The sequence below is a fragment of the Elephantulus edwardii genome, unplaced genomic scaffold (assembly GCF_000299155.1).
Source record: "Elephantulus edwardii isolate Elephantulus edwardi_28Jun2011 unplaced genomic scaffold, EleEdw1.0 scaffold00019, whole genome shotgun sequence".
Classification (NCBI taxonomy): Eukaryota; Metazoa; Chordata; class Mammalia; order Macroscelidea; family Macroscelididae; genus Elephantulus; species Elephantulus edwardii.
The window spans coordinates 1271272-1286235 of NW_006399769.1; the positions used below are offsets into that span (position 1 = coordinate 1271272).

Consider the following 14964-nt stretch of genomic DNA (forward strand, 5'->3'; position numbering starts at 1 on the left):
TTGCTCTGTTCTGATGACTGCCTCCTGATCCAAGTATAGGTTTCGCATTAGCACGATCAAGTGTTCTGGAATTCCCATTCTTCTCAGAGTCAGCCACAGTTTGTTATGATCCACACAGTCAAATGCCTTTGTGTAATCAATGAAACAAAGATAGATGTTCTTTAGTGATACCATTTTTAAACTAGGTATAGGGTCAGCTATAGTAAAATTTGCCCAGCTTCTCCTAGAACCATCTGTGGCTGTGTATGTAAGTGTTGGCCAGGGAGATGTGTTAATATATGGCAGTTTTAGAAACCGTAAGATGCATTTTGTTTGCTTCTCTTCTTTGGCTATTTCTGATCTTACTGCTTGGAAGAGGGATGCTGCTTTGCTGTTCTATGTGGTTAAAGCCACAATTGGGGATGGCAGAAAGAGGAGCGTGAAGAAGCATGGTTCCCAAAGGACTTCAAAGAGCAGAATGTCCCTGGATTGCCTACCATAAGACTTTGATTATTGAGGAGGAGGGGGGAAAAAAGGAAAGATATACGCCTATGCATTTTTCTGCTTTAGCTACTTCATATTCAAGAGCAAGTTTCAGAATCTCTTTGGATATCCATTTCGCTGTTTTCTTCTTGGCTTTTTAATTACCTTTTGCTTTTTCTCATGTGTGATGTCCTTGCTGTTATCCTACAAACAACACAACTGAGCTTATTAGTTATCAGTGCCTCAAACCTACCCCTGTGGTGGTCTCTAAACTCAAGTAGGATATACTATTCTAGTTTTATTTGAGCTCTTGTGGACTGGTTTTAGTTTTCTTTAGCTTCCGCTTGATCTTAAATATGAGCAGCTGATGGTCTGTTTTGATAGATATTGACCTTAGTCTGACTGATGATATTGAATTTCTCTATTGTTTCCTTGCACAGATGGAGTTGATTATTTTCCTGTGTTCTCCATTTCATGAGGCCCATGTGAAGTTCCTGTTTATATGGTTAGAAAAGTGTATTTTTCCATTGATATAACAAAATATTATCAAGCAGAGCTGGCCCCAGTTCTTACAACAATATACACCCATGGTATTGAAACTACAGGGGTCTAGAGGTTTTTCATTGGACTTCTGTTGTTAAGACACTCTTGTGCAGGTAGAGAAGTGGAGTATATAAAAGCTGTTACAAACTCATGGGATATCTGGTAGTGTGGTCCAAAGGCTGAGAGACTCCAGTGATTCAAATCTACTACCAGCTCCACAGGAAGAAGGTTGGTGGTCTCCTCCTGTTTTGACTTTGAGCCTTAGAAACCTGCTGGACAGTCACTATGAATCAGAACTACTTTGATGGCAGCTGGTCTGAGTTTATAGCCTTGGGAAGAAAGGTGAGAAGGAAAATGGGACAGATTTTGGAGAACAGAAAGTGTTAGAAAGATAAAGTCCAGGGTAAGGGATATAAATAGGCACTTATAAAAAGGCTGAAGAGTTCTTGTGTTTCTCTTTTATAAAATATTACAATAACCAAATATATAAACTAGAGTTTGTAAGTGGTTATCAGGTAAATGAAAGAAGAGAAAATGTAGAGTTATTACTAAAGGGAAGCTAAGTTTCTGCTCAGAGTGAGAAAAAATTTTGGAAATAATGATGATGGTTGTAGAACAAGATGAATATAATGCCATTTAATAATACATTTAAAATGGTAATTTTTATACATAGGGTTGTTACGAGATATACATATTTTAATGCAATTATATCGTTAATAGAATTTGTGCAAAATTAACCCCATTAAAAAGTTGTAATACAAAAAATGTAATCAATGCCATTGAAAATGTAGAATTGGTGAAGACTGTATTATGCTTTGGACATTTTCACTGCCTCTCACTTTACCGCAAATGAAACTTCCATATAGGTTGTCTCCATCATAGAAAAAACAATATTGTTGTTGTTATGGGCCATTAAGTAGCTTGCAACTCACAGTGACCTTATGGATAATAGCTCTGGACTTTACCCTATCCTAAGCAAATTTCACTGTCTCCTCCATACATACTCCTATAATCCCAGTCAATCAAATTCAACCAGGGTATTCCTCTCTTGCACTATCCGTCCACCCTTCCAAGGATGATGTCCTTCTCCAAGGACTGATCCTTCTTGGCAATATGTCTAGTCAGACAGAGCTTCAAAATCCTTGCCTCCAAGGAGCAGCTCAGCTTTCCCTTCTCCAGGATATACCTGTTTGTTCCCATAGCAGTATATGGCATGTTCAATACCCTTCTTCATAATCACAATGCAAAAGCATTGATTCTTTATCTATCTTCCTTCATAATGCAGGTTATTGATGAGTCTTCATCAATCCCTATACCATATTCCTCCTCATAGAGCTCAGACACTGGGATGGTCTGTCCTGCATAAAATGAAAAGGTATGGAGATAGGATGCATCCCTGGAGTACACCTTTCTTGATTTTGAACCATGAGCCACTTTCCTTGCTTTGTTCTGATGACTGCCTCCTAGTCCAAGTATAGGTTTCACATGAACACAATCAAGTGTTCTGCGATTTGCATTCTTCTCAGAGTTAGCCAGTTTGTCGTGATCCACAGAAATGCTTTTGCATCGTCAACGAAACACAGCCATTTCTCAGGTACTCTTTGCTTGCAGCTATAATCCATGTAACATTTGCTATCTCTTGTGCCACAGCCTCTTCTACACACAGCTTATTTTTCTGCTAATTCTCTAACGATGTATTGTTCTAATCATTTTTTGATAGTGCTTCCAGGGAATCATCTTTTTGTTAAAATGGTAACTGGTATGCCATCAATTCCTGGGGCCTTGGTTTTTTTCAATTCTCTGAAATCTGCTAGAATTTCCTCCTTCATCCCCACTGGTTGTTAATCCTATGTTGTTTCATGAAATTCTTTTGTTTTGACAATTATTTTTGGTATAGTGACTCCTTGTACTCTTTCCATCTTCTTTTGATGCTTCCTGGGTCATTCAATAGTCTGCCCACAGCATCCTTAAGTATTGCAACTTGAGGCTTGAATTTGTTCTTCAGTTCATTCAGCTTAAAAAGCACCGAGTTAAAATATTTTGATTTTCTGACTCCAGCTCTTTGCCCATTTCATTTTAATACTTTGCTTTGTCCTCACTAGCTGCCCTTTGAAAACTTCTGTTCATCTCCTTAACTTCTTGATTTCTTCTCTTTGCTTTGGTTTCTTAGCGCTTTAATGCAATATTCAGAGTCTCTTCTGATATCCATCTTAGTCTTTCCTTCCTCCTCTTTGTAATCACCTTTTACTTTCATCATGGATGATATTTTTGATACATTATGTAGATAACACAACCTTGCTTGCTGAGGACCCAAAGTGCTTGTTGCAGGTCAAAGACTGTAGTCTTCAATATGGATTGAAGCTTAACATGAAGAAGACAAAGATCCTCACCACTGGGCCAACTGGCAGCACCATGATAGATGGAGAAGAGACTGAGGTTGTTAACAATAATAGCTTTCTCAGCTCCGAAAAAATCAACACTCCTGGCACCAGGAGACAGGAAATATAAAGATGAATTGCACTGGGAAAATCTGCCACTCCAGGGTACTGAAAAGCAACGATTTCAGTCTAGAGACTAAGATAAACCTGATCCAGGCTATGGTCTTTGTAATTACAAGCTATGCATCAGACGCTGGACAATGACTAAGGATGACAAAGAAAGCAGTGATTCCTTTGAGTGTGGTGCTGGAGAAAAGTCTTGAACGTACCATGGATTGCTAAGAAAACAAACAGGTCTGTCTTAGAGAAAAGGAAACCATATTTCTCCTTGGAGGCCAGGATTTTGAACAAAGCTCTGTCTCACATACCGGTCCTTGGAGAAGGACATCATGCTTGAAAGGATGGAGGGACAGGGCAGGACAGGAAGACTCTGCATGAGATTGATTGACAGAGTAACTAGGGCAATGAGGGTTAGTGTATCAGAATCAACAACACTGGCTCAGGACAGGGCAGGTTTCAGAACTGCTGTACATAGATAGGGTCACTATGGGCTGTAGTAATAACATCACAATATATTCTTGATATCCTCTCACAGTTCATTTGGTTTTCACTCATTAGTGTTCAAGGCCTCAAACCTGTTCCTAAGATGGTTTTTAAATTTAAGTGGGATAGACTCAAGGTCTATCTAATTTTCACAGTTGATACTGAACTTCTTCAATGATTTTTTTTTCCACAAATGTAATCAATCTGATTCCAGTGTAGGTCATCAGGTGAGGTTCATGTGTATCTTATAAAAGGTATCTGCAATGAAGTCAAAGAAAATTACTTTTAACTTGAAGCTTTCTACTCACTGTGTGACAATAAGCATGTCAGTTAGCCTCTTTTAGTCTTGTGTGCTTTATATGTAAAACAAACAAAAATCCTGCTGAAGATTATCCAAAAACGAGTGGACCTGTACCTCTAAAGAGAACGACCATAAACACAAGCTGGGTTTACAAGAGGCCATGGCACTACAGAAAACACAGCTGTCAAACAGAACTTTGCTGAAAGCAAAGAGTACCAGAGGAAGGTCTATCTGTGATTCATTGATCATGCAAAGGCATCTGACTGTGTGGATAACAACAAATTGTGGCTAACCATGAGAAGAATGGCATCGCAGAAGAACTGACTGTGCTCATGTGAAACCTATACTTGGACCAGGAGGCGGTCATCAAAACAGAGCAAGGAAATACTGTATGAGTCAAAATCAGGAATGTGTCAGGGATGTGTTCTGTCTCCATACTTTTTCAATCTGTATGCTGAACAGATTATTCTGGAAGCTGGGCTTTATGAGGAGAAATATGCATCAGGATTGGATGAAGATTCATCAACAACTCTGATAGGGAGATGACACAAACTTGCTTGCCAAAACTGAGGAAGACCTGAAACGCTTGCTATAAAAGGTCAAGGAATGTAGTCTTCGATATGGACTGAAGTTCAAATCAAGAAGACAAATATTCTCATCTCTGGACCACTTGACAGCATCGTAATGGATGAAGAGATTGAGGTTGTTAATAGTTACAGCTTGGCTTGGCTTCAAAATCAACATTCTTGGCACCAGCAGTTAGGAAATCTAAAGATGAATTAGAAGTCTTTTGGATGAATTTTGGAAGATATGCAAGTCTGCTGTCAGGGACCTCCCCAAAGTCCGAAAAAGTAATGAGGTCAGCAGAGGGACTGAGGTGTGCCTGATCCAGGCCAGTCTTCAAAATAACTTTCTATGCATCATAAAGCTGGACAATGGCTAAAAATGGCAGAAAAAGAATCGGTGCCTTTCAAGTGTGGAGAAGAGTATTGAACATATACCATGGACTGCCAAGAGAACAAACAGGTCTGACTTGGAGAAGGTGAAACCAAGTTTCTTTTTGGAGGCAAGGATTCTGAAGCTCTGTGTCATATACTTCGGGAACATGGCCAGGAGAGACCAGTCTTTGGAGAAAGACATCATGCTCAGAGGGGTGGAGGGACAGCATAGGAGAAGAAGATTTAGTTTGAGATAGATGGACACACTCACTAGGGCAATGAGGGCAAGTGTGTCAGAGGCAGTGAGAGTGGCTCAGGACAGCGCAAGGTTCAGAGCTATTCTACATAGGGTCGCTATGAGTTCCAGGTGACTCGATGGCACATAACAACAAACAAGGCAAATGTGATATAATAACAATATGATAATGCTTTAATGACTGCTGCTGCTGTAGCTATGTACTGTTGAGTTAGAATCGACTCACAGCTCACCCTGCAATTGGTTTTCACAGGCAGTAAATTGTACCAGAGGAAATGGCTCATCCTTGTCCCATTCAGCAGTTGGTGAATTTGAATTGTGTGCCTTTGGGAATGCAGCACAACTTCTTAACCAGAGCTCTCTACCTCAATGACTGGGAAGTCTTCTGTAAACTGTAGCATATTATTTATGTAAAATACCTAATATGGTATTATTACCATAGGAATTACCAAGGATTCTTCAATGGGTGGTAGGAGTACTTTAAAATCACTGTGAAAACAAGGGTTGTTGCAGATACTGTTGTATATCAGAGGAGACCGCCCCATGTTTCTGTCATAGCGCAGCTGGTGGATTTAAGTAGCTTATCTTTGCATCTGCAAGGCAATTCCTTATACTTAAGCCACAAGAGCTCCCTTGAGTACTATGTAACCATTAGTGGTTGCAATTCCTAACATGCTTTGTTATAACATATGTATACATATACAACATATATATATATGTATGTTTTTGTTGTTATGATGTGTTGTCGATTTGCCTGCGACTAACGGCGACCCAATATAGTATAACAGCTCTGAACCCTGCTTTATCTTGAGCCAATTTCCTCATCTCTGATACACCCACCCCTGTTTACCTCAGTCACTGAGTCAATTCATCTCATCTTAGGTCTTCCTCTCTTGCGCTGTCGCTCCACCCTTCCAACCATGATTTCCTTCTCCAAGGACTGGTCCCTCCTGGTAAACTGTCCAAAGTATGTCAGAAGGAGTTTCAAAATCCTTGCCTCCAAGTGGCAGCCTGGTTTCACCCTCTCTAGGATGTCTATCTGCTTGTTCTCTGGTTGATGGTATATTCAATACTCTTCTCCAGAACCATAAATCAAAGACATTGATTCTTTTTCTATCATCTGTCTACTGATCCTAACTGTTGTGATCCACACAGTCAATTGCCTTTGTGTGTATGTGTGTATGTTGTTGTTGTTGTTGCTGACTGCCTTCGAGTTGAGCATGACTCATAGCGACTGTATGAACAAAAAGCCTGAAGCCTTTCTGTACCTACTGATATTTATCAGTTTCCAGAGTTTCTGGAGGCATGTTGTTTAGGAAGTGGATGCCACTCCTGTTTCCAATATGTGTGTATGTGTATAAGGAGTACATGGAGTCATTATACCAAAAAGAATTGGCTGACATAGAAAAATTTCATGCAACAATATATGATCAAGACCCTATGGTGATAAAGGAGAAAGTTCAAGCTGCTCTGAAGGAATTGTCAAAAAACAAGGTCCCAGAAACTGACAGCATACCAACTGACATCTTTCAATAAAAAGATGCTCCTCTGGATGCATTCGCCAGGTTGTGTCAAGAAACCTGGAGGACAACCACTTGCCAATGGACTGGAAGAGATTAATAATTATTCCCATTCCCAAAACAGATAACCCAATAGGGTATCGGAATTATCAAACAGTATCATTAATATCATATCCAAACATGATCCTGCTGAAAATTTTCCAAAAATGACTGGAACAGCACATCAACAGAGAACTATCAGAGGTGCACACTGGGTTTAGAAGAGGCCAATGCACTAGGAACATTATATATAACCAATGTAAGATGGATCCTAGCTCAAAGTAGTGTACCAGAGAAATGTTTTTCTGTGTTTCATTGACTATGCAAAGGCATTTGACTGTGTAGAAAACAACAAACTGTGACTAACTTTGAGAAGAATGTTCAAGGACAGGAGCAAACGGGGTGGGGGGTGGAGGTGGGATGGGCGGGGAGAAAAGTGCAACAATGAATGAATGAATGGAATTCCAAAATCTCTGTAGATGTTCAATGAAATGGAAAATAAATAAATTTTAAAAAAAAATTTGAGAAGAATGGGAATCCTAGAACACCTAACTGTGCTTATGCAAAACCTGTTATTGGACCAAGGGGCAGTTGTCAGAACAGATCAAGGAAACATGGCATGGTTTAAAATCAGGAAAGGTATACCCCAGGGATGCATCCTATCTCCATACTTTTTCAGTCTACATGCTGAACAGGCATCTGGGAGGCTAGGCTCTACGAAGAGGAATGTGACATTGGGATTAGAGGAAGAAGACTCATCAACAACCTGTGTTATTCAGATGACACAACTATGCTTGCTGTAAATGAGGAGCAAGCTGAGGTATTTGCTACAGAAAGTCAAGAACTGCAGCCTTCAATACAGACTGAAGCTCAATATTAAGAAAACAAAAATTCCCACCACGGGGCCAGTTGGCAGCATTATGACAGATGGAGAAGAGATTGAGATTGTTAACAGCTTCAGCTTGTTTGGCTACATAATCAACACTCTTGGTACCAGCAGCCAAGAAAACAAAAGACAAATTGCACTGGGAAAATCTGCTGTCAGGGCCCTCTCCAGAGTACTGAAGAGCAATGTTATCAGTCTAGAAATTAAGGTGTGCCTGATCCAGGCCTGGTCTTTGCAATTACTTGCTATGCATCAGAGAACTAGACAATGACAAAAGATGACAGAAGAAACAGCATTGTCTTTGAGTTGTGGTGCCGGAGAATAGTACTGAACAAACCATGGACTGCTAAGAGAACAAACATGTTTGTCCTGGAGAGGGTAAAACAGGCTGCTCCTTGGAAGCAGGGATTTAGAAGCCCTGTCTAACATACTTCGGCCATGTTGCAAGGAAGGACCAGTTCTTGGAGAGGGATGTCATACTTGGAAGGATGGAGAAGAGGAAGACTCTGGATGAGAAGGACTGACTCAGTGACTGGGGTACTGGAAGTAACTGTGTCAGAGAGGAAAAAATTGGCAAGAAAGAGCAGGGCTCAGAGCTGTTGTACATAAGATTACTATGAGTTGGAATCAACTCAATGGCACACAACAACAACTATATATATATATATATATATATACACACACACACATATATCTCTATATATGTGTATATATATGTATATTTCTATATATGTGTATATCTATGTATTACATATGTATATGTCTAGCTGTGTTTCATTGATTATGCAAAGGCTGCTGTACTTAAGGTCACTATGAGTTGGAATCAACTCAATGGCACACAAAAACAACTATAAATACACACACATATATACCTCTATATATATGTGCCACATATGTATATGTCTAGCTGTGTTTCATTGATTATGCAAAGGCGTTTGACTATGTGGATCACAACAAACTGTGGCTGACTCTGAGAAGAATGGAAATTCCAGAACATTTGATCGTGCTAACGAGAAACATATACTTGAACCAGGAGGCAGTCGTCAGGACAGAGCAAGGAAACATTGTGTGGTTCAAAATTGGGAAGGGCGTACACCAGGGATGTGTCCTCTCTCCATACTTTACCAACCTGTATGCAGAACAGATTATCTGGAAGGATGGGCTGTAATGAGGAGAAATGTGGCATCAAGATTGGAGGATGATTCATCAACAATCTGCATTATGCAGATGACACAACCCCGCTTGCTGAAACGGAGGAGGACCTGAAGTGCTTGCTGCAGAGGGTCAAGGACAGTAGCTTTCAATATGGATTGAAGCTCAATATAAAGAAAACAAAGATTCTCCCCACTGGGCCAAGCATCATAATGGATGGTGAAGAGATTGAGATTATTCACAGCTTTAGTTTATTTGACTCCATAACCAACACTCTTGGCACCAGCAGCCAGGAAATTAAAAGACGCACTGCAATGGGAAAGTCTGCTGTTTAGGGACCTCTCCAAAGTACTGAAGAGCAATGGTGTCACTCTGGAGACTAAGGTGTGCCTGATACAGGCCATAGTCTTTGCAATCACTTGTTATGTATCAGAGAGCTAGACAATGACTAGGGAGTACAGAAGGAGAACTGATGCCTTTGAACTGTGGTGTGGTAGAAGAGTATTGACTATATCATGGACTGCAAAGAAAACAAACAGATTCATCCCAGAGTGGGTGAAAGCAGGCTGCTCCTTGGAGGTAAGGATTCTGAAGCTTCATCTGACATACTCTGGACATGTTGTAAGGAGGGACCAGTTCTTGGAGAAGGATGTCATGCTTAGGAGGGGGGAGGGACAGCACAGGAGAAGACGACCCTTTATGAGGTAGATTGACTCAGTGACTGGCGTGAGTGTGTGGGAGACAGTGAGATTGGCATAGGATAGTCAGCAGGGTTTAGGGCTGCTGTACATAGAGTTGCTGAGTTGCAGGCAACTCGACAGCACATAACAATAACAGCAACAATTTGTAGTGTGTGGTTTTTTAAAACAGGCAAAGAGATCTTTTTCTTTTAGTTTTGGTACACAGTATGATTAAATATATCATAAAGCATTCAAAACCTGCCTTGGAATACCCACTGGAGGGTCAGCTATGTATTGGTTCTGACTCAATGGTAAATAACAGCAACAACCACCACCACCACAAGGTGCTCAAAACACTAAGTTAATTAAATGAATCCCAGAAACAAGTTTAAAAGAGGTAAGCATGACAGAACAATCTTAATAAATAGAAAAGTTAATACATGATATGTTTAAAAAACCAAAAAAAAATAACAGCAAAAAAATAACAAATGTCCCCTTACTTTAGAGCCACATGTGGAACAGCTCCATGCATACAATAAGCACTTTGTAAATTATCAAGATCTTTCTCTTTAAATACAGAAGTTACTTTAGTGTTTTATTAAACTTCATATATTGCCACTTGGATAGTGTGGTGACAGTTTCCCTGAAGAGTATTAACATCTCTTAGGCCACTAACAATCGATCAGTGGAAGATGTAGCCTCCAGGAAGACTCCAGGATTACAACTCCTTGACTATAAACCGCCAAGGGTTTCAAAGGTTGTGTTCTTAAAGTCAATACTATGCTTCCCATAGGCTGCTCCAAGCCAGTGATTGAATGCTATACAGAGATAAAGGCAGGCTCCTTTTTGGGAGACAGAGAAACTTCTCTGTCAGCTAACTTATATGGCAGGACACACTACATTGTGTCCACCCAAGCTTCACCTTTTAATCTTTGAGTCAGACTTTATCACCTCCTGAGAAAGCTCAGTCTTTACTGGCTCCTCCCTATATTCTTTCTCTTGAAGTTTTCCTCTAATAAAAGTTTCTCTGTTTAACCCTCTTTTGACAGCTACTTCTCTGAAGACTCAAGTAATAGAGTGATTAGCTAAAACTTTTTAGGGATCTAATGCTCTGACCAGCACTTTCGTAATGTGGCCAGAAGGAAAGAGGAAGACTGAGATGTTGAAAGAGGCCACGTTCAGCCCAGGATACATGGCTAGGACACTTAACATTGGGCTCATGCCTTATCTCTGAATCACTTTCTGCCTACCAAGCAAAGGTGGAATAGAGTTCTTGACTTTCTTTCAAATATTTGTTCTTGTGAATTTTGTGTGTGACTCATAGCAGCACTATGTACAATAGCTCTGAACCTCACCCTATCCTGAGCCAGTCTCACTGTCTCCAACTACACCTACCTCCGGAACCCCAGCTGCTCTGAGAGTATTTTATTATACAGATATGCACACTACATTGCCTGGCCAACTAACTGGAAGAAATTCATATTTGTTCCCATTCCAAAAAAAGGGTGACCAGACAGAGTGTGGGAATTATTGAACAGTATTACTGATATCTCACACAAGCAAAATCCTGTTGGAAGATTATCCCAAAACGATAGGAAAAGTACACCAATAGAAAATTACCAGAAATACAGGCTGGGTTTAGAAGATGCCATGGTTCTAGGGACATCATAGCTAATGTGGGCTGGATCTTGGATGAAAGCAGAGTACCAGAGGAATGTCAATTTGTGTTTCATTGACTATGCAAAGGCATTTGACAACGTGGATGACAACAAACTATGGTTAACCTTGAGAAGAACTAGAATCTCAGAACATTTAATTGTGCTCATGTGAAACCTATTTTTGGAACAGGAGGCAGTAGTCAGAACAGAGCAAGGAAATACTGTATGGTTCAAAACTGAGAAAGGACTCAGGGATGCATCCTCTCTCCATACCTTTTCAATCTATATGTGGAACAGATTATTTGGGAGGGTGGACTTTATGAAGATGAATGTGGACTCAGGATTGGAGGAAGACTCATCAACAACCTGCGTTATGCAGATGACACAATCTTGCTTGGAGAAACTGAGGAGGACCTGAGGTGTTTGGTGCAGAAGGACAAAGAATGAAGTCTTCAGTATGAATTGAAGTTTGATATCAATAAGACAAACGAATGGCTAGAGAAGCTGTGGTATATTCACACAATGGAATACTATGCTGCATTAAAAAACAAGGAACTCATGCAATATTATTCAAAATGGTTGACTCTGGAGAACATTATGCTGAGTGAAATATCCCAGTCACAAAAGGACAAATATTACATGATGCCACTGTTGTAGAATGGGACTGTCCTTGCGGTTGGGGAGAGACTGAGTAAGATGGGTTCAATAATGTATACTGCACTGAAACAGAGGAGGGAGAAAACTGTTTAAAAGAGATATATAACTAGGTATTTCTGTCATCACAGGAGGCTAGAGCGAGGGCTACATGGTGGAGGGGACCTGGGGGAGGGTTTGTAAAACAATGAAAGAATCTTTTCTTTTACTTTTCCATAATTTTTGGACTCATGTACTTATAACTTGTTAGTCAAATTTGTGTCTTCTAGGTTGCAACACCCCCATGATACATCTTCAAGGATATGAACATGTACGGCCAAGCACAATCAATAAGAGTGCATCTAAATTCCAAAATCAATCTCCGTAACAGTCTATGTGTTTCCTACTGCCAAAGGGGCCCTTTAGAGTAGTGAGAGAAGATCTTCACCCTGAAACCCACAGCGTCCCTTTTCAGCAGGAAGTAGCTAAGAGAATACGCCATCCCCTTTCCCTTATGACTCAGGGTGAAGTCTCTCTCAGGGAGGAGTGATAGGGAATGGCAAAGGACACACTGACAAAGAAGATTAATCAGAACTGGCTTTGACAAGCACTGTGGCATTTGGACAAGAACAAACTGGGAGGAGGGTAGAGAGAATAGTGCAACAATGAATGAATGGAAACCCAAAATCTCTGTAAATGTTTATGAAAATTAATAAAATATAGAAAAAAAAAAAGACAAACTGTGCCAATTGGCAGTATCATGACAGAAGGAGAAGGGATTGAGGTTAACAATTTTAGATTGCTTATCTCCACAATCAACACTCTTGGCACTAGCAGTCAGAACATCAAAAGACAAATCGCTTTTGGGAAAAGGGCTGTCAAATGCTGAAGAACAATGTCTCTGAAAAAATGCTGAGGAGCAACAATGTCAGTCTGAAGAATAAGGTATGTAGGATTCAGGCCATGGTCTTCATCAGAGAGCTGTGTCTTCATCAGCACATCTGATGGTGTGCATCAGAGAGCTGGGCAAAGACCAAAACTGACAGAAAAAGAATTGGTGTCTTTGAGTTGCGGTGCTGGAGAGGAGGACTAAACATACCATGGACTGCCAAGAAACTAAACAGGTTTATCCTGCAGAGGATGAAACCAGGCTACTCGTTGGAGGCAAGGATTTTAAAGCTCCATCTCACATTCTTTGGGCATGTGGCCAGGAGGGAACAGTCCTTGGAGAAGGTTATCATGCTTAAAAGGGTGGAGGGACAGTGCAGAGAGGAAGGCCTAGGATGAGATGGATTGACACATGTATCAGATGCCAGTGAGACTGGCTCAATGTAAAGCAAGGTCAGAGCATTGTACATAAGCTGTCTATGAACTGTAGATGACTTGACAGCACGTAACACCACAAGAAGGAACAGGATAGCCTCTGCCTTTCAGGAAGCAGAGCTTGCTCTCCTGTTCTGTGCAGTCTCTGGGTCACTGTAGTGGAAAAATTGCATGGCAGTAGAAAAAAAGACACCCAAGACATTCCCTTCTGCTACTGCAGAAACTGGACAAGGGAGTTCATCAGGACAATACTTACCTGGCCTTTGGTTGGGTCTTTTTTGCAGCTGCCTCACTGGCTTTTACTGGTTCAGGAAGCTTTGCAGGAATGGGAGAATTCTACAGAATTAAAAGGAGAAGAAGATGACATCACAGTTTTGCTTTCTAAAAGAGATTAACCAGCCTGACAGCTGATGGACATATATATTACAGTTTTTCAGAGCAGCTTCTAGGCCTGATCTCTGCTAGAGAGAAGGGAATTTCAGGAAATGCATATCCCATCTAACACATGCTCAACTGGGGCAGCAAATTATTTAAGATGAGAGAGCCACCTGTACACTGCACATTTCCCTGCCAATATCCTCTGCCTGTGAACTAAGCTCTGGTCACTGAACTTAGTACTCTTTTCTTCCTATAGCACAATTTAGAAGTACTATTATAAAAGGAATGAAAGAAAGAGGTCTACAATCTCTATTATTGAAGCATCACTTCCAACTCAGCAAACCAGTGCCATACCATTCAAGTGGTCGGGGGAGGGAAGGGAAAAGAGAATCATTCCTGTTGAAATGAAAACTCCAGGGACACCAATTTGTTTGACTGTTCAGTCAACACCCTTTTCCCATGTGTGAGTCCACAAGCCAGAGTTACTTGAGCTTAGATTCTGCACCAGCCATCTAGTACGACCCCTTGAGGAGCATAACCTGGTCATAACCACAAAATAATTGCTTACCACTACCGATTATGTATCAAATGACATTAGACATGGGGTGGAGTTTACTTTTTTTAAAAGTAGGTACTAAATGAAATACTTCCAACTGCATTTCATGTTTTTTAATTTTATGAATGGGAAAGTGAGCTAGCAAAGAAAACACGAAAAATAACCTTACTACGTAGGAATCTTCATGTTACTTAGTTTGGATATCAATAGTTTATTACAAAAGAGAGACATAGAGATTATTTACATGATGGAAGATTTCAGAATTTCAGTGGAATGGGCAGCTTCACGTAGTTTCAATAGTGATTTTTTTCAGTCTACCTAATTCCTAAGAATGTTGTAATCCCTGTCATCTATAGCTACTTTAGTGCCTTCATATGCTGGGAGAATAATTTTTCCCTACTTTTCACAGTAACTGGTTAAATCTCTCCACCCTTTCTTCTAGATTCAACAGCTTCCACTGTTCCTTGCAATACTTTTCCTAGAGATTTTTCTGGAAACAATTTCTCCTTTGGTTAGAGTTTCAGCTGCACTCCTTTCTACCAATACTCAGTCAAAGAGAGGAAGAAACTTTCTAAAGGCCTGTTCTGCCATGACTCTGGTCGATGCAGTTTACACTCCACTCCCACTACGCTGCCACCAAGAAGGGCAGAAATCCTCA

At 40.4% G+C, this 14964-nt stretch overlaps 1 protein-coding gene across 1 annotated transcript in view; it reads right to left on the bottom strand.

The window, feature by feature from the left end:
* The window catches only part of AAK1 (AP2 associated kinase 1), a 274011-nt gene that overhangs the window by 80402 nt on the left and 178645 nt on the right, over positions 1-14964 (bottom strand). The window contains exon 9 of the mRNA XM_006882293.1: positions 13629-13708. Coding sequence (XP_006882355.1) covers positions 13629-13708 — 80 coding nt within the window. The remainder of the gene's footprint in view (positions 1-13628; positions 13709-14964) is intronic.